The sequence below is a fragment of the Sander lucioperca genome, chromosome 11 (assembly GCF_008315115.2).
Source record: "Sander lucioperca isolate FBNREF2018 chromosome 11, SLUC_FBN_1.2, whole genome shotgun sequence".
NCBI lineage: Eukaryota > Metazoa > Chordata > Actinopteri > Perciformes > Percidae > Sander > Sander lucioperca.
The window spans coordinates 22,608,025-22,627,708 of NC_050183.1; the positions used below are offsets into that span (position 1 = coordinate 22,608,025).

Consider the following 19,684-nt stretch of genomic DNA (forward strand, 5'->3'; position numbering starts at 1 on the left):
GTGAAACCAAGTCCTCCAGTCAACCTGTCACATATCCAGACCATTGAGGCAGAACTGATTTTACAGTGGGACGACCCACCAGACTTTGATACCGGTCCACTGAGATACGAAGTCCGACACTCTTCCAATACCACTCATCCGGCCTGGCAGGTAACGCTAAGCATTCATAAGATATTAGTTAAGGTGTTGTACCTTGTAAGGTGAGTTTGCCACTGACCCCACTGGAAGTCATGGGATCTGATTATATAAAATTTTTTACCACTTTATGATAAGGCACCCTCTATAAAGGGTTGGTAAACTGTAATTAATGGCTTTACTGGGGGGGGGGGGGGTAATAGATCAATTATAAGCTATTAATAATACAATTTCCAAGTTGTAAAATATGCCTCTGTCTTGTGTTTTTCTTTTCTATTTGATAATGATGCAGGTTAAGAAACCATTAATAAATACTCATGGTCATCTAGTCTGCAGCTATGTATGTCAAGTCATTATTATTTTGCTTTTAGTCCATCAAGTCTGCAGTTGTAAATTATAATAAATGGATTTTTGTCCAAGTGAGTGGTAAACACACACACACACACACACAAACACACAAGACTACACATACACTTACTGTATTTGCTTTTCGCTGCTGCTCACAGTCAGTTCAGTTGTAATAGCCTCATAAAGTGTACTTAACATTTAACATTGCACTCAATGTTCAGCAGAGGCTCCATGATTCATCCAGGGTTCAGACTTTAGACCTTCTGTTTAAGGATGGATAAAAAAATGATCTCTTAATTTATTTTCAGCTAGTTTTGGTCGCTTTTTGGTATCTACCTTTAGGCTCATGTATAAGACAGTCATATGATTAAACTTTAACATGAAAAATACTGAATTTTAAAGTTTTTATGTGTCTACACACACCATCCATTTCTGATTGTATGTTTTTGTGACAGTTACAGTTGATCCAAGACCTCAAACAGCAACCGCACTCATGTTTGCGATAATGGATTTGATTCACATAAGAACACACCCAACTATCCTGGAGTCAGTTTTTTGTGTTTTTTGAATTCCCTCTCTACTGGCTCCAGGTGGTGTCTGCTCTTGGAGAGCCCAGGCTGTCTCTGGAGCTGAAGCCCAGATTGAACTACATCACCCAGGTTCGCTGCTCCGGCCTGGACAAGCCTTCACTGTGGAGCGAGTGGAGTGAACCTTACCGCATCCACCTGGACAGTAAGAACTGTTCCCTTCCAACTGTTTATATAGAGACATACAAGAAGATATTTAGTTCTTTTTACTCATACTTTGTTCAAGCTGAAAGTTTTTTGCCTCTGTTTTTTCCCTCTAATGTAAATGTGTCACTCAGTACAACCCTGCACTGTTTGTTTGAAATACATTGTTGTATTCAACAGGGGGTCAATGACTCCCTGGGGATTCTTGGAAGTACTGCAAAACATTGACTTAATTTTGCATAAAATAAGTGACACAGGCTATGCTAAAGGCATTTTACAGCCTGCTGTGTGTAAGGTATACAATTTCTCTCAAAATGTTTACAGTAAAACTTGTCCTTCTTGTTCTGGTTGCTTTCTCTCAGTCTGCCTTAAATATTGCATGTTGGCTGCTGTGTTTACTTTTAATGAGATCTCCTTTTTTTACCAAATGATTTAACAATGACAAAACCTCCAACTGAAATGTGAAAAAGAATTATTACTTAATAACTCTAATCCCCTTTTTTCAATTTAGTTTCTTAATAAAATAGCAATTGTCCACAAATCCAGAAACAAAAATGACATTAAAAGGAAAAATACTCTCAGCTCACTGCTGATGTTTTGAAACTCGATTGTTTAACGGTGTTGTTTCAGAACTGCAAAAGCTGAACTGAACGAAAAGGTAATTTGGGTATTTGATAGCCCTAAAATCAGGGAGTGAAATGACATAATTTCCCCATTTTGCAATGACCATTTTAAACCTGTCCTGATGGCTGCAATTCAACACTCATCACTGACTGTGTTGGATTTAAACAACTGACCTCCATTATTCCTTAGGTAGATTTATGTCAATGCTAAACTATTAAAACGAGTCTAGCTCATTGGCTATTAATGAAGAACTCATTCCAATGTGGTCGACGCCAATAGACTCTGAACCAGAGGTCGTTCTCATGGCTACAAATCATACAGCATGACCATAGACTGTATAAAACTAGAGAATGACACAGAAATAAGGAAAATGTCACAAGCAGCAAAAAGCTGAACATGAAGCAGCCATCCATTGAAATGATGAAACTGAGATTTGAGTATTGAGAGCGAGAATTGTTTGCACACTCTAAATAATTCATTTACTCAGAGACTATAAATAGCTCCTTTTGGCTGGTTGTTAGTTTGTGTTCTGCAACATCAGAGTGATAATTAAAATGTGAACATCAGCCTGAGGGCTTCACAACACAACCTTTTGAGTATTGGGCAGTGCTTCGTGCTGTCATTAGATCTCTGTGTGCATACTTGCTTTTAACTTTTTTATGTAGACATGCATGTGTTTGCATGTGCTGTTTACAAATGGTTGCTCTTCTACTCTACATCACATGAGGAAACTTGAGTCTGGTGGAAAAATCTGTCCGTGTCATGGGGTTGAAAGTTTGTAAGACTCAACGACTCTGAGTCATCTCACCCAAACGAGCTTAAAAAACTTTATTGCAAATGAAATGATGACAGGAAGTCTTCAATACAGCAAAGTAAATGAATGTCTCTTGGAAGGTTTTTTAATGCGTATCAGCAGTAAAAAAATAAGTTTGAACAATGATGAGACATGAAACAGAATTATTTTGTTGAGCTTCTCACCTGAAGAGGGATGAGTTGCTTTACTTCTGTTTTTCTTTTGACTCCACTCAGATGGTTTGGTTGGCTGCATCTGAGGAGGTGGTTTAGATGACAGCCCTCACACCCTTTCATTTCAGACAGTATCCCAATCAAAGAAAAAAAAGTTTTATAAAATCCCTCAAAATGTTTTTTTTTTGTTTTTTGTAAAAAGTCAACATGGAAACTGTGCATGAATAAGAATGAGTCAGGCGTCCTTTCAACTGAAGGTCTTTGTTTTATTCTCCTTTTATTACTTTTGATGTTTTTTTTCCTAATATGTCTTCATTCCTGGAGGTTGCTTTATATAAAATAATGTGTGCAATATTGAGACTTCTATGAAAATTATAAAAAGAGGAAGAGAGAAGTTTACAAAAGAAATCAAACCATATCATGATGTTTTTGTGTGTGTGTGCAGAGGTGAGCTACATCCCTGAGGAAGTGGTGGCGCGACCGGGTGAGAACGTAACGGTGTATTGTGTGTTCAACGACCACAGCATCAACGCCAGCACGGCCATGTGGATGCTCAACCTCCAACAGCAGCTTCCTCGCAGTCAGTACCATGCAGTCAACCAATGGGTAAGAAAAAAAAAACAACCTCCTCCTTCCAGGGCTTTTGTGTGTTTTTGGGAACATTTCCAACACGTTTGAATGACTGTATATTTTTTAGGAAAGAACAGTCCACCTAGTTTACTTAATAGATCTGGCTTTCCCGTTCCCAAACCAGGTCAGCCAGATCACAGTGCGTCCTTCAGAGACTCGGTACGACCTATACGACCTGCTGCGGTGCACTCAGGAGTGGACCATTCCGTACAGCCAGATCTATGTGGAAGGTGAGCTTTGTTGCACCAATAACGGCAAAGCGAAATACAGAGGTGGAAAGGAACGAAATACATTTACTCACGTTACTGTATTGAGTAGTTTTGTTGTGTTATTGGTAATATTTTAGTACTTTTTCCACCTCTAGCAAAATATTACAGACAGAAGGAAACCATCAGGCATCATTTATTTACAGTTTAAGACACAGATGAGCGAATTCTGTAGGGAAAGTCAAACGTCAACATTTCACCTCTGATGTTTCAAAGTTCCTAGAAGTCCCTCACTTTTCCACGGCAGAGGAGAAAGACAGGAAAGAGAGAGGAGACATGCGACCGCACATCAGTGTGAACCAAAAATAATCTGTGTGCACAGAGGCAATCTCAGGTGAAGTTTGTTATTGTGACCTAAATGTGAGTGTTTCTTCCTGCATATCTCAGGAGCCTCCATCGATATAAACTGTGAAACCAACGGTGATATCGATGCTATGAAGTGCAGCTGGAACAACACAAAATGGAGTAAACACGAATTCAGATCCAGGTAAAGCAGCAATTTACATTTCACAGTAGCTGTCTTCTTTTAGTGTGTTAGGATGTTTGTACAAGCTGTGGCATTGTTTATGAAACCTCACAACTGGTAGATGCTAGATCAGATCGACTAGACGTGTTAACGTCAAAGGACATGCCTCGTGGCCCGCCTTATTCTGCCTCTGATTGGCTTACCCTGGTATTCTTACCCTAACCCTAACCAATCCTCACTCCTCATGCCTGAATTTAGCTACGTCGATCATTCTAGCAGATTCAATTTAGGATTTACCCTCACAACTCAGTATGCTGAAAACCTGGAAGTTACTGAACACAGAGTACCAGGCAGCACAATTAGTGAACACACCCAGGAAATAGTTGTGTGAAGTGATACCAGGAGGTTTATTTCATCAGGACTTCTGACCTCAATAGAAAGTCTCTACACTTTAAAAACCACAGCAACAATGAGGACTGACAGACTGATGTAATGCTTGTTTTATAACTTTCTTGTGCAACATTATTTTGTTCTTTACTCCAGTTCCTATTTTTTTTGTTACTTTTCCTTTAATTCCCCATCTTTCAAATAGAGATGGAAAAAACAAATTACTGTGAATTTAGATGTGAGAGATGTTTTACTATTTTTAAGTGATTTGTAATTTTAAGAATAATTGCATTTTAATACAATGTAGGTCTTATTTACACAGTTTTAACAATCACTCGGTAATAATAAGTTCTGGGAATGTAGCAATATTGCAAAAAAGTCTGACAGGATCACACGGGCAAAATATATGATTAGTCGGACGATCATACAGGTTTTAAACAAATCCAATCAAAATGAAAGTTAATCCCCAAACTGTTTTGTAAACATCTATCACAGATGACAGATGGATTTCCTGGTTTAACTTTAACCCACCACACTGGCTATAGTTTTCTCATGCAATGACTGATTATTACACACATTTTGGGTGCCCTCACTTTCAGTTTTGCGCACTCCACGTACACTGGTTTTATTAATCTGACTTAACAGTTGGCTTGTTTACGTGTCTGATCATTCTACCTCTTGTTTGTTGCCTTGTCTGTCTTCATTCCAGCTAAAGTTGCCTTGTTCCCAGATCTCAGCAATTATTCTGGTTGACTATAATAGTATCATAACCAACAGAAATGATGCTCAAAACTACAAAAAAAAAAAATAAGACTGAAGTTGTCAGAAACCGGAATTATTCTTTATTTATGCATTTCAAGATCTTCATTTATAATTCACGCCAGGTGGGCTGACCTGCCATGCGATGTGATGGAGGAGAGGGAACGAACGGGGGTGGAAGTGGGGGAGATGGGGCCGGCTTGCCTACAGGACAGATCCGAGCAGAAAACCTCCTGCACCATCAAGCCTTTGAGGATGAACTGCTACAAGCTGTGGCTTGAGTTGCCGTCCCCACTGGGCCCCATCAGTTCTAAACCCATCTACCTGTCGCCCATAGATCATGGTGAGCAAGATAGACAAGATGTGTGGAACGTACCAAAACTAAACTGAACAGAAAAGTGACAGAAATTTGGATTCAAAGTGTAAAAAGATTAAATCACACTCCACAACATTCTTATAAAGTCATGTATTGATGCATTGATTCAGGCCACTAAGAAACAAAAAGTTTTTTGAATATTAATTAAATCTGTCACATAGGTTGAAAAGGGCATCTTGTCCATCAAAGGTGTTGCTTATTGTCATGACTTGTCATGGAAGTTATCGTAACTTCATGTGTGTTTTTTAAAATAAAATAGCATGTGAAAATATATATAAAGAATATTAATTTTTTTTTAGATGTTATCAAAAATCTGCAATATCTAAATGGAATATTTTGAAAATTGTATTTTTTTTAAATCAGGTTTTAAGGCAAATGGATATTGAACTTCACAGGAAACCGTTGCTCTATTATGTATTCATAGGGGAAGAGTTGGATGTTTGAAGACGAACTTGAGGTTAAAGTAGTGAATATTATTGCTCACAGAGAAAAACTGATAACAGCTTTACACAAGATTGGTTACGTTTTTTTCCATTCCCTATGATCATGTTTATCAGATGTTTCGCTGCTGTATGAGACAAACTCACGCTTCCTCCATTCTATTTCCCCTGCAGTGAAACCCCACACACCCACTGATGTTAAGGCAGTGAGCCAAAGCAATGGAGTCCTGATGGTTACATGGGAGCCTCCGTCTCTGCCAGTCGAGGGGCTCCAGTGTCAGTTTCGGTACCACTCAACCTCCGCTGTAAGAGAGTGGAAGGTGAGCTGCTCTGTCGGAGTCTTTACCGACCACAGGCTTTGATAGAAAGTTTGGCTAAGTGGCACTATGGTCGGCATTCAACCTTGATTGAAAACCAATTATTGTAGGAGGTTAATCGACAATAGCCCTCCAGAACATTGCAAACCATCTAAATATCAACTATCATGTAATTATTGTATTTGGTGGCAAACTGGATGATTACCACAGCCCGCTTCCAACTCACTACTGTTCTTCACTGTTATCTTATTCTACAGAGCGACATTATTTACACTGAATAATCTTCTACCTGTAGGAAAGATGTTTATCTATTAACAACAAACACATTAAAGGTTATTCCAGGACTTCAGGACTCAGCTGGTAAATAAGTCTCATATCTCATTAAATGCCACAGAATGCTTTGACATGGAATCCAATGGTCAGTTTGACATGATCTGATAGGAGCTGTGATGAGACCATATTTCTGTCCTCTCATTGAAAAATTCTCTGGAAAATTGGACACATGCTATTAATATGATGATAAAGATGAGGAAATAGTTTTTTCTCTTTGTTTGGGTAAACAGATAGAAGGATGAAACAGTTTATACTCCACAGATCAGATATTTTCCATTTCCTTTATCTAAAATGAACACTAAGTAACTGGGAACAATGTCATGCCTGCAGGTCCACAGTCCAGTGCTGGTACGGTGGGCGAAGACCGTAGTGTCGGTCATGTGCCAGGAGTATGTGGTACAAGTACGCTGCATGCCCACCAACGGTACCGGCTACTGGAGCGAATGGAGCGATTCGGTCTACTCCACGCCTCAGAACAGCAGAGGTACAGGAGGGCATCATTACTTTCAAGCTATAGTGCATAGTTTCTGTTGTCCCCATGAGGAATTCTAAGTAATGACAACAACACTGTTGTTGCATCCACATGACACAAGCCTTCCGTAATCCCAGTCATTCTTTTTTTTTTAGTAGTACCTTCTATATTCAAATCAATGTTCAATTTGTTCAATAAAAGAATGTTGGTAATGATTTCCTTTCATTTGTTTTAAATTCAACAAGCAATTTGTTGTATCTTAGCAAAATACTGAAAGTAGCACAAATGCAGAACTGAGTACACTTTTAATATCTGTTTATTTGTCGCAATTAATATCGTTATCGCGATATTCAATGATGTTATCGCATATTGCATATTTTCGCGCTAATGGAGGACAGCCCACGAGATACACATCATACCACTAACACAGAGGTAAAAGCTGTGATGTGATGTAATTGTCGGTCTCTCCCCCCCCGCCCAGCTCCTGAGCGTGGGCCTGATTTCTGGAGAATCCTTCAAGATGATCCATACAGAAACCAGACTAAGGTCACTCTGCTATTTGAGGTACACAAACTAAAACAAAAACATGTTCAGGCTTGTAATTTATACATAACTAAATATAATAAAAAATGTTGATTTTCCTGCTTTTCCCCCCTGCAGCATCTCCAAATATCAGGGTACTCTTACTGTGTTGATGGATTTATAGTCCAGTACAAGGCCTTGAGTGGCTCTGTGATAAGTGAGAAGATCGAGCGGGTGTCCTCCTACACCTTTGAGTGGAACCTGGTGCCCCAAACTGTGACTGTGGAGGCCTACAATAATCTGGGAAGGTCCACTAACAACATCAACATGACGCTGGAGAGACAGCCCAAACGTGAGTGAGCTGAAAATATGTTTTATCTATATATTTTTTGAAGTGTTGACAGAAAGTTATATAGTCATATTCTCTTTTACACAAACACTGAATCTATTCAACCATTAGGACATGAGGCCCATATTACATTATGCAGCAACAGTACTATATGTCCTCTTCAAAGACTACATCTGCAGTAAACAGTAAAGGGAACAGCGTTTGTGTGGCCTATGAACATAAAAAGTTAAAACATAAATCCTCAATAATTTTGTTGATCATCATTTAAGTCATTTATCAAGCAAAAATGCCAAACATTTGTTAGAAACAACTTCAAAACAACTCAGGAGTCGTCCAAAACCATAAATATAACTAAGACTAATCTAAAACAACTCACATCAAGATTCAAGCAGTCAGGAGAAAGAGAGCAAACTGTTTCATTTAAATACTATCACATGCTGTTATGTTCCAGTAAAGATGTGAAAGCTGTAGCTGAGTTGAAAGGGTTTGCAGTTTTATAACATTGGGAAAGATAGATGGTCTACAAAAGTGAGGTTAAGATCAGTCAGATTCATGGTCAGTAGTTTACTTACAGACGCAGGTGCACATGTACTAGAAAGAAAATAGCAAGGTTCCAGTAATATTTTTCTTTCTTTCCAAACTATGTGAAAGATGGCAATATTAAAAAAATGTCCTCTCAGAAATATGTATTTCTTGAAAAACATCACCTTGACTATTATGTTTTAGGTTGTTGGGCTAAAAAAATGACATTCCTTCTACATGTTTTTTTTAACCATTTAAACAAATGTTTGTCTGTTATTTTCCCCCTATAACCATGGCCTCATAACACATGACAAATACGTAAGGATGTAAACAGCCATCCATTAGGACATGACACTTACAACACGTGTCTCTGGAGAGCCTGTGAAAGCGCTGATTGAGGCGCTGCTGCCATTAGCTTTAGTGTAGTTATTACTAAACAACAGATGTTTAAGAAAGAGGGATGTGTGTGTGTGTGTGTGTGTGTGTGTCAGTCACCCTGCCATTACTCATAATTCAGGGGGAAATATTTTCATTAAAGTACTAACTGGCAAAATCAAAATGCTTTTCCATTTCAGTCATTAGTTTTATAGAAAAAAAAGCATGTTTGTCAGACATGTTCCCATGTGTATTTTAAGAATATGTTTTCAGTGTTATGAGCAGCTAAACAACTGATGTTGACATTCCAGGGCCATACAGTAGCTAATGATTCACAATATACTCAGCAAACCATTAAGTGTCCTTTTGTATGGATCTGCATTAGTTTCTCTGTTGATTCACTCAGGTTTTTCCTTTGTCACCAGTCTGTAAATAAAAAAATCATGCTACTTAAAGTGTCTATAAATAATAGGGCTGTCAGGTGATTAAAAAGTGTAATCTAATTAATTACATAGTCTGTGATTAATTAATCGAAATTAATCGCATACATAATTAACGGTGCCTGAACCGATACTTTTTAAGAAAGTAAAAAAAGAAAAGAAAAAAAAAAGGGTACTAACCAACAGTCGGTGACATTAAAGAACGGCTTGTTTATTGCTAATGGCCATATGGCCAAAATTAAATGATTTAATAACAATGTATAACAATAACAATAACTTATTTCATTAGTAAATTGCTGTTGAACGACAAAAACAACCACCAGATGGGAAAAGGACATTTACAATAACTTCAAATGCACCACGAGGCTGTAGTTTACCAGTTTCATTGAACACACCGTCTGTGTTGGTTCTCCGAGGCAGCTGCAGATTGTTACATACCGGTGTTGAATCCTCTACAGTAAAACACAGTCGAACTTTACACCGTTTAGCGTTAGCTGTCAGCTAATGTTTAAGTTTAATCCAGCTACTAGCTAGCGGTAGGCTAACGTTAGCTGCTGTCGAGTATAGTGTTAACTAGCTAGCGGTAGGCTAACGTTAGCTGCTGTCGAGTATAGTGTTAACTAGCTAGCGGTAGGCTAACGTTAGCTGCTGTCGAGTATAGTGTTAACTAGCGTCACGTGCAGCGGTGTTTGTGTTACCTGTATCGTCTTCAGAGAGAGAAGTGCAGACATATCAGTGGCACCAGATTTCGGAAGCCAGGGTTGGCAGGAAGAAGATTTTTACAAGTAAATGTTCCAATTAATGATCCAGGCAGCACATTCTCGTCTCCCTCCTTCATTTTACAGTCGAATGGTGGCTAGAACGGCTCCGGGTCAATATGGAATGGATTAATCTGCGTTATTTTTTTTAACGCGTTATTTTTTCTCAGATTAATTAATCAAAATGAACGCGTTATTTTAACAGCCCTAATAAATACATTTTTATATTAACAATAGATCACATATACATGTATGTCAAAGGCATCACTCACAGTGACAGAGATACTTGTCATCCGACTCTACAGTTCCCCTCAACTCTACAGAGCCTTTTAGCACCTATTAGCTCAATGTTTTTCAGCCCACACATGTCCTGTTTTTCCTCTGTTCACTACCTGCCCAACACCAAAAGGCAACAGGAAAAGTCAGCGACTAGCTGGTGAACATATTGGAGCATTTAGCGGCTAGAGATTCAGATATTTGGTCAGGAGTTGGTGAAGATCAAAACCAGGTTTGTCATATTAACCTTAAAGGTCAATGTGAGCAATATGTGTTTTCACAACTTGTTTCTACTGCCCCAGAGTGGCCAAAATAACTACTGCAGGTGTAATGGTAGAAATAAACTATACATGTTTATATGTTAGAATCACTATCAGTTGTAGGTGCTCACAGTATACAGAAAAAAGGAAAAGGAAAATCCTAAATAAATAAGTGCAGACAAAGAAATGGATCCATTCAGCGTGGGAGGATTCAAAGAATGGGTGTCATCAAAACACCAAAATAAGGGAATATCTTTGGGCAGAATGGTGTTTCGCAATTGCTATGGACCTAATAGAATTGTATCCACTCAGTTTCTTCTTCTCTACTCTCCAGGTCGCTGTGTACATTCGTTCAGTGTGTTGGTTGTCAACAGCACCTGTGTGTCTCTGTCCTGGAGTCTGCTGGACAACAGCTATGTGCCTCTGTTCATGGTGGTCCAGTGGTCTCCACAGAGGCAACAGGACTCTGATTATCACAACGGCAGGAGTGGAAAAACATGGGCTAGACTGCCCTATACCGACCACCCTATCTATCTGAGAGGTAACGGGACCTCATCTCTGTCTGTTCTTTTTATTATTTTATTTTTTAGTGTAAAGAGTGAGTATATATACTCAGCCAACATAATTTAAATGTATCATTTTAGGTGATTTCTTAGGCTCTGAGGAGTGTGGCTTCTACTTGTACCCTGTGTTTGCTGATGGTGAAGGGGAGCCAGTGTACGCCATAGGTATGCACCAGGTTTTTTGGCTGTTGTATCAAAATCATATAACACAATAAAGTATTTAAGTGCTCACACAATGTCAGCATGTTTTCTGGGTTATTAATCATAGGTCTGATGTGTATTTTTCCAACTGTTATAGCAACCAGAGGAGACCCTGCAACCTACATGATGCTGATGATCATCTCCTTCCTCTTCATCGTCTTATTCGTCACCCTGATCCTCTCCCAAAACCAGTAAGAGGCTCCTGTTTGATGAAAAGACTCCAAATACATATTTACAGAAATTAAACTCATAAATTATGTTGTTGATGTTCAGTCACGAAACTTGCTGCACAAAAAAAAATCACCATGTATAACGTCTGGTATTATATGAGTTGGAGGTGTTTTAATGCTACAACAGCAATATTTTATCTCACGAAAGACACATGCAGAATGTGCAGTTGTACTCCATATTTAATCTTGTATCAGGTATTAATTGTATGGCATAAGTGTATAGCAAATTATTCTTTTACCCAGACACCTGTAAGACATGATAAATGATGGAAGTCTCTGGGGTGCAATCTAATTTAAGAAGCAGGGACACTGACCATGAAAAATTAGGAGTGTGACATTTAACAGGTCACAAGGGTGTAATTACACGTTAGCTGAAGGGAGAGAGGGAGGGACGGTGGCAGGGAGCGAGGGAAAAGCCTTTAGACAGAGAGATAAACGTAAATATCTGGTGCATATTTTTTCAGGATGAAAAGGTTTGTGTGGAAGGATGTTCCCAACCCAAACAAGTGCTCCTGGGCCAAAGGACTAGATTTCAAACAGGTAAAAAAAAAACTACGATAATGACTCACAATCAACATGTTTACATGCATTCAGAAACTTATTTTATACACTGATGCTCTTGAATATGATTCATTTGCATGATGGTGTACAACATTTGGCCCTTCATGTTAGAATATGTGTTCTACTTTATGCCTGCACATTTACTGTATTAATTGCTGTAGTCAAATAAATATGCAAGCTCTATCTCTCTACATCTGTAGTAGTGTGAGTAGTTTGCAATGCTACCATCGGGTAGTACAGAAACAGAGTTGTGCAGTTCATCGCCCCTTCTTAACCACTTATCATCATAATTGCAATCTCTGCTATGTCTTTTCTTGTTCATACATTTTTATATATCAGCTCAAATTCTGAAAATATCTTTCTTTGCACGCCTTTTTAGGCTGACACCTTTGACCACCTGTTGATACCTCGAGAGGGCCTTTCAGCCTGGCCACTGCTCCTGCCATCTGAGAACATTTCCAAAGTCGTCATAGGGGACAAGATCGACCTAGGAGCTCTGACTACAGCTTTAGACCCAGCCTCTGCCTTATCTATCTCTATTCATTCAGGGTTTAACTCAGAGGTCGACGAAGACCAACCCATGGAGAGTGAGGTGCTCCAAGGTAGAGCTTCCTTAGTCCTTAATCTGGATGCACTAACCAGTTCACTCCCAAGAATAGATCTGTTACCGCTAGTCGATCCCCCAGGAGACCAGCCTCCAGGCATTACTGACAGCTCTGCTCAGTCTTCAGTCACATATGCCACTGTGCTGTTGTCTGGTCTGAAGCAGGAGCAGCAGCCCATTCATCTCCACTACAAGGATGGTAGCGGCAGCAGCTCCAGCGACGAGGGCAATTTCTCTGCCAACACCTCAGACATTTCTGGATCTTTCCCCTGCGGCCTGTGGGAGCTGGACAGCTGCCGAGGTGGAGGGATGGACGACCCGCAGCGCACCTGCTCCTACAACTCTGTGGAGAAGCTTTCTGAAACATCAGAGCAAGAAGAAGAAGAAGAAGAAGAAGAACACGAGATGAGAGAAGGAAAGGACTTGTATTATCTAGGAATGAACTATCCGGCGGAGGATGAGGAGAGCGAGGAAGACGAGGAACAGAGAAAAGAGGAGACAAAAATTGAGCTGCTTAAAAATGTAGTTTTGAACATAGAGGACTGTTCTGTGAAGTCGCACCCTTTGCTCGGCCCTGAGGACTCGAGCAAGCTGCTGTCAGCCTCAACACATAGCTTTTCTCCGCCGTACCTGCCTCAGTTCAGAACTGCTCCGTGCACGAGGCAACTCACAGCTCAGCCGCATGAACGCAAACCCCGGCCGTGACTACGCGGACTGCATTAAAATAAAATATGCACCTTTTACATCCGTCGTGTCATCGACTGCGTCATGATTCAGCATTTACCAAAGTGGATTTGCATGCAGTGGATGTTCCTTCAGACACAGTGAGGTGTGGAGCTAAAAAAAACTACCTTGACTAATGTGTGATTGCAAATTGATATTCATCAATGCTGCTATTGTGTTCTCTGTGAGAAAAGACGTCAAGGGGGCACCAGCCTCAGTTATGACCTTTCTTTCTTTTTTTCTTCATGGGGCTTTGAAACCCAGATTCTACTGTGCCACACCGCTCCTCTGCACTCGGTTCCTGATGCAGGACTACCTGCTGAGGAAAATTAACTCTTTTAATGGAGGTTAGGCTAGTGGAATACTGTACAGTTCTCATAGAGAACAGCAGACAGACTGTAAGCAGTACACTGGTAATCAGGAAGAGAGTAATGGAGGTTGTAGTCATCTTTTGGCTTTAAACATCCTATACATACAGCATATTTCACAGGTGGTTCTACATTAGACGTTCTGTGTGCAAATAGTACATTTACTCATCTGCTGCTTCCGTACTGTGATGTGACTTTCATTCTCTGATGCTGAATTATTTCAACTACATTTTTAGTGAAAAGTAAGAGGTTCAAAGAGAATAAAGAAACGCTCATAAAGTGAAAGAGAATAATAATCCATAATCTGGACAGTTTCGGTTTCCTTAAAAGCACATAAGACTGTGAAGTGAAGGCAAACCTTGGATGTCACTTTAAAGCTACCGTTGTGACTAAATGAAATGCAGGTTAACAATAAAAAACAGATGTAGTCTGTGAGTAATTGCAGGTGATTTTTGGTCACATAATTTACTGTACTTGTAATCAGGCTGTGCAACAACATCTGCATGCACTAACTCACCCCACCAACCAAAAGAATGTCTTTTTGTACTTTGTGCTGTAATGTATTTGAGAAATGTGATATCTATTTTTTCAGTTTGGCCAATAACACCTGCTGCCTGGTGTTAATAAAAGACAAAAGAATGTACCTTTGAAACCAGAGGACAGAAATGATAAGTAATGAAAATATCGGTTGACATTAAATGTTATTGTATATTGAGATATTTCGTCTTATTTTTCATGGTGGAAATAAAGTGTTTATCGTGAGTTTGTCTGGTTTGTGTAACAAAGATCGGAACAATCAATGTACTTTTCAAAATGTGTGCAAAAGAGAATACTTTAGGCACTCATGCGTAGAGGAGCACAGGTATTTAGAGTTTCAGGGTTTCCCGCAGAAAATTTGTTAAGGTTAAGTTAAGGTGGTAGGCTGGGGTTTGCCGTCAGACAGGGGGGGGGGGCTTGTTTGTGCGATAGACTAGTACAGACTCCGTACTGCAGAGAAGGGAGACTGGCGTTGGTCACGGTTTGGAATGAAAGGGAGAAAACAGGACAGAGTAACATATACGCTCAATATACTTTTTTCTTTTTTTTTGTGACAATGTAGTTAAGGCGGCAGGCGTGTCTTGTTTAGGCGGCCGCCTTAGCTGCAAAGTGCTGCGGGAAACCCTGGCGGTATTTTAAAAAAAGTGACAGTAAGTGAATGATTAATAGTAGCAGAGTCAGCATGTCTATGCTAACAGTGTACACCAGACTGATATGATTTAGTAATGTAACTTAGCGTTCGTCTGTATTAATACAGAGATGTATATAGCCTAAATAAATAAATAAAAACAGCATATTAAAGGAGAATTCTGGCCAATTTGTACGTTAATCTTGATCGCTATAAATATGCGAGTACTTTCGATTGAAAAAAACACGACCTGAATCGGTGCTGGCAAACTTGAGTTGCTGCAGCTACCTCTACGAGCTTCCACTGAGTTAAAATGGCAGTTGTCGGGGCAAGTTTTAGAGTGCCTTTGTGCCTCTTAACAGACACAAAATTCAATTAAAATGTCTGTGCAACATGAACAGGGCCCTTACGTGACAACCAGATGCGTTTTCAACTCAGACATTGTTTAAATTCACCTACCCTGTTTCGATCCTGTTAGCTGCTAGCTGCCGTCCGTGATAAGTGTGTTCAGCCAGGCTTCTGTTATAATCATCACGCAGCAGTTCCGTCCATTTTGTGTGTGATCGATCTGGTGTTGTTGAGTAGGAGGCTTGGCAGTGTCGATTTGTGTGGTAGTTCCCTTAGCCGCGCTAGGAGGCCCGACCGGCATCCTTGCTTCTGATTTCTCCCTGCCTTCGTTGCCTCCTGCTCCCGAAAACAATCCAGTGAGCACCCTATGGTCTGGCTATGTCCTCCAGAGGACAGGTCATGCCTTCGCGACGAAAACTTGAAGTTTATTCCCCCTCAAAAATAGGTAATTGAGCACTGTAGTGGTTATGACCATATCAGTGCCTATGTAACTACATGGAAACAGGCCAAATGATGTCTGTGGCTTGCACAGTGATAGCGTTAGACAAGGCTATCTGTAGTCTCCCGCTGAAGTCCCGGTGTAGCAGGAAAAGGTAAAAAGTGTGCAGATCGCTCCGAGAAGCAAGGATGCCAGTCGGGCCTGCTAACGCGGCTAAGGGAACTACCACACAGATCGCCACTGCCAAGCCTCCTACTCACCAACACCAGATCGATCACACACAAAATGGATGAGCTACAAATACACACGGAACTGCTGCGTGATGATTATCACAGAAGCCTGGCTGAACACACTTATCCAAGACGGTAGCTAGCTCGCCCTGTTAGCTGCTAGCTGGTAGGATTGAGACAGGGTAGGTGAATTTAAAAAATGTCTGAGTTGAAAACGCATCTTTGTTGTCACGTAAGGGCCCTGTTCATGTTGCACAGACATTTTAATTTCTTTTTGTGTCTGTTAAGAGGCACAAAGGCACTCTAAAACTTGCCCGGACAACTGCCGTTTTAGCTCAGTGGAAGCTCGTAGAGGTAGCTGCAGCAACTCAAGTTTGCCAGCACCGATTCAGGTCGTGTTTTTTTCAATTGAAAGTACTCGCATATTTATAGCGATCAAGATTAATGTAAAAATTGGCCGGAATTCTCCTTTAACATAATATGTGTGTAATACGATAAATTATGATGTATAGGGTCGGGATATGAAATGAGTATAGCGTGAAAGGTAGTGGTATATTACATACATGCATTGTGCATTGTGCTTTACTAGTTGCGAAAAGTTATGAAACTGTTTTAACACCATACTCTATCTCCCACCTGTTGTCGCAATTACCCAATATAGATCATACCCCTGAAAGAATGTACAAAAAGGGTCACACCTTTATTGTTTGAAACCCTTCTGAAGACCTGTCGAATATGGTCTTTTTATTCTTTTATTTGTCATGAACAAGTCACGTAAACAAGAAAGGCTTCTTATCAAAGCTCCAAATACTCATGCGCCTGTATGTGTTTGCACATTTTAAAATTTCAAACCTTTTTCTTCAAGAGCATTAGCGTTTAAGCACATCCCTATCTAATTCTTAATATGTTTTGGATTACGTAGTCGGTGTATCTATACCATCACAAAACCTTAAAAGAAATTAATTACACATTGAATAAGTAGATGAATACGTACACAAAAGCATGCACACTGATTACATGTGCAAATCGCTCTCTTAAACTGCAGTAATTTTGCTGTAACCTTGTGACCGCAAAAGGCAAATACATCCGAATGGTGCATCGCTGTGTCTCTGAAAGCTGTAGTTTAAAGGCCTTTACACACCGGGCATGTTTGCTTTTTGCGAATAATTTGCACTTCAATATTTTTTATATCTATAAGAGAGTATTATGCATTTTCCTGTATGTTATTTGTCACGTCCACGGTGTGTAAAGGCCTCTAGACTACAGCTTACAAGGACACAGCAATCAAAGAGAATGTGACTTGGTCCAGACAATGTGGTTATTATACTCTTCTTAAACCGCTAAATAAAACCACCAACATATAGAGGATATTATTTCCCCATCTTTATATTTGCCACATGACAAAAGTACAATATAGTACTGATGCCATTCTGATGTATTTTCTTCTTACAGCCACAAGATGACAGAGTATTACTGCAGTTTAGGAGGATGAAATGCACCCTTGACAATCAAAAATGCTAGTGACAGAGCAACATGACATATACTGCACATTGCATTTTGCAGCCACAAGGAGACAGAAAGGCACCACTTATGGAGCTTACTAACTTTTTTCCCCCGGTGATGTCAAGGGAGCTGTATCCTTAAAGGCCCTCTGTGCTGGGTTTCTTGTATTTGCCATAGAAGGACATGATAGTGCAGAGAGCTGCAGTTGGCTTTGGCAAAGGGAGGTTTGAAAGCACAGAGGTGTGATGCCATGCAAGGGTTAGGTAATAGAGAGACGGGGGAAAGTTGTGTTTATGGTTCAGGAGCTCAGGATTATATTTTCTGTACTTAGAGGTCTTCTGTAAGGTGATAATGTCTTCGAGGATCCCAACCTGAAAGCCATCAGACACAAGTGTTGCAAATTAAGATGCATGACATCACACCAATGATCAAAAAGATCCAAAATCTAAAAACTGCCATGTCTAGTCAAGTGATCCAGATACCCCCAGAATCCCCCAGCAGCAGACCTCAGTACCTGCTTCATGGTCTGCAAACTTAGCAGCTTAACACGGGGTCGTGAGATAAGACGGCCGGCAAGAGAAATGCTACACGTGAAAGTTCTTTGGTGCTCTGCTGATCTCTCAGCTGTGACAAATTAGCATCGCCAAGAAAGGATTGAGCTTCAACACTTTGCCATTGAGGTGGTGTAAACAAATGAAGTATCTGTGAAATGCAGTAATCTTAAGATTGAACTTTTGTTCATTAGTGGGGAAAGAGTGACTGGTGAAAAAATAAGATTATGAACATTGACTTAAATGTTCCTTTTGAAGACCGTATGAGCTGCTCAAAGTTCCTGGCACAAAATGTTTTGTTCAAAGCCTTAAGCTTTGCCATGACCTAAAGAGATTTATACTCAGGCTTTGAAATGCTATAAGTAAAGAACTGTGAACTGTTTACACAAAACTCATTTTTCACAAAATAAATGTTCCTCTTGGTCACGTGTTATGTTATCTTAAGTAAAAACTGGATTAGCAATCTTAAATAATCCATATTGGGCTTAATGTCTCCATCTTTCTCTATTACCTGGTCCTTGCCCGTCTCTGCCTAAATCCATTCATCTGGAAATGGCAGCTCAAACACTTTCACAGAAAGCTTCCTCGCCTACCAGGAAATATCTGTCTGGTGTTGCAACTTTCTTCAAAAACAAACCTACGTGTCCTGACTGATTTATCTCTGGATGTTGTCATCTGGAAGTGATTTAATCACCTTTGGGTTGTAGAAGAAGGAGGTGGGAGTTGGAAAAACAAAAAAACAACTGACGAGGCAAAGAGGACAGTTTTGAAGAGGAGTAAAAAAGTAAATGCTGATCCACAGCTCTGCTCTGGTGGCTGAGAGGTTACAGGTAAAACCTTGGCTTTAAAGGACAATGTCAGAGGCTTTACATATATATAGCATATATACATCAAATCACAATCAACCAGTTTACTGTGTTTTAGGTATTTGGATGAGTTTCTTTCTCTCATTATAGGTATCCATTACTTTCTGTTCATTAAATGTATCATATTATATATTTACTCTCCACTTGATCCTGAGGAGAATATCTGGCCCGAAAGCAGCTAAATGCTCATACTGTATGTCCGCCAACTTTCTCTTTTTGCCATTTGGTGAGCAGGTAGTGTACATTGGTTTATTATAGCTTTTTTGCCCAAACAGCTGACTGCATCTAGAAGGGAGGCAATGTGAACCAAACAGTAAAGTTGCCGGCAGGAAAACCAAAACAATGAGCTGAAAGATGCTAAAACGCACTGTAGAGCTGAGGGAAACAGAGTTGCAAAGTTAAGTGATAATTTTATGTGTCCTAAATATAAGTGACACCTCTATTGCCATTCAACTGGTAATAGAAAAATATGCATTAGTGCAGCTTTAAGGGCTTCTTCAAACACACTGGTTTGGTACAGATCAAGGTGGTATCCACAGGGGTTGTCACTGGTTAGCTGTGGTTACCCACCACAGTAAAC

At 39.9% G+C, this 19,684-nt stretch overlaps 1 protein-coding gene across 2 annotated transcripts in view; it reads left to right on the plus strand.

The window, feature by feature from the left end:
- Positions 1–14,764, plus strand: part of lepr (leptin receptor) — a 51,302-nt gene extending 36,538 nt beyond the window's left edge. For both annotated transcript variants that reach the window (XM_031283940.2, XM_031283939.2), the window contains 15 exons: positions 2–150; positions 1,074–1,215; positions 3,250–3,410; positions 3,559–3,664; positions 4,088–4,187; positions 5,438–5,655; positions 6,303–6,448; positions 7,109–7,262; positions 7,732–7,814; positions 7,911–8,124; positions 11,087–11,293; positions 11,397–11,480; positions 11,614–11,707; positions 12,211–12,286; positions 12,687–14,764. In XM_031283940.2, coding sequence (XP_031139800.2) covers positions 2–150; positions 1,074–1,215; positions 3,250–3,410; positions 3,559–3,664; positions 4,088–4,187; positions 5,438–5,655; positions 6,303–6,448; positions 7,109–7,262; positions 7,732–7,814; positions 7,911–8,124; positions 11,087–11,293; positions 11,397–11,480; positions 11,614–11,707; positions 12,211–12,286; positions 12,687–13,616 — 2,864 coding nt within the window. In that variant the 3' untranslated portion in view covers positions 13,617–14,764. The remainder of the gene's footprint in view (position 1; positions 151–1,073; positions 1,216–3,249; positions 3,411–3,558; positions 3,665–4,087; positions 4,188–5,437; positions 5,656–6,302; positions 6,449–7,108; positions 7,263–7,731; positions 7,815–7,910; positions 8,125–11,086; positions 11,294–11,396; positions 11,481–11,613; positions 11,708–12,210; positions 12,287–12,686) is intronic.
- Positions 14,765–19,684: the final 4,920 nt, after the last annotated feature.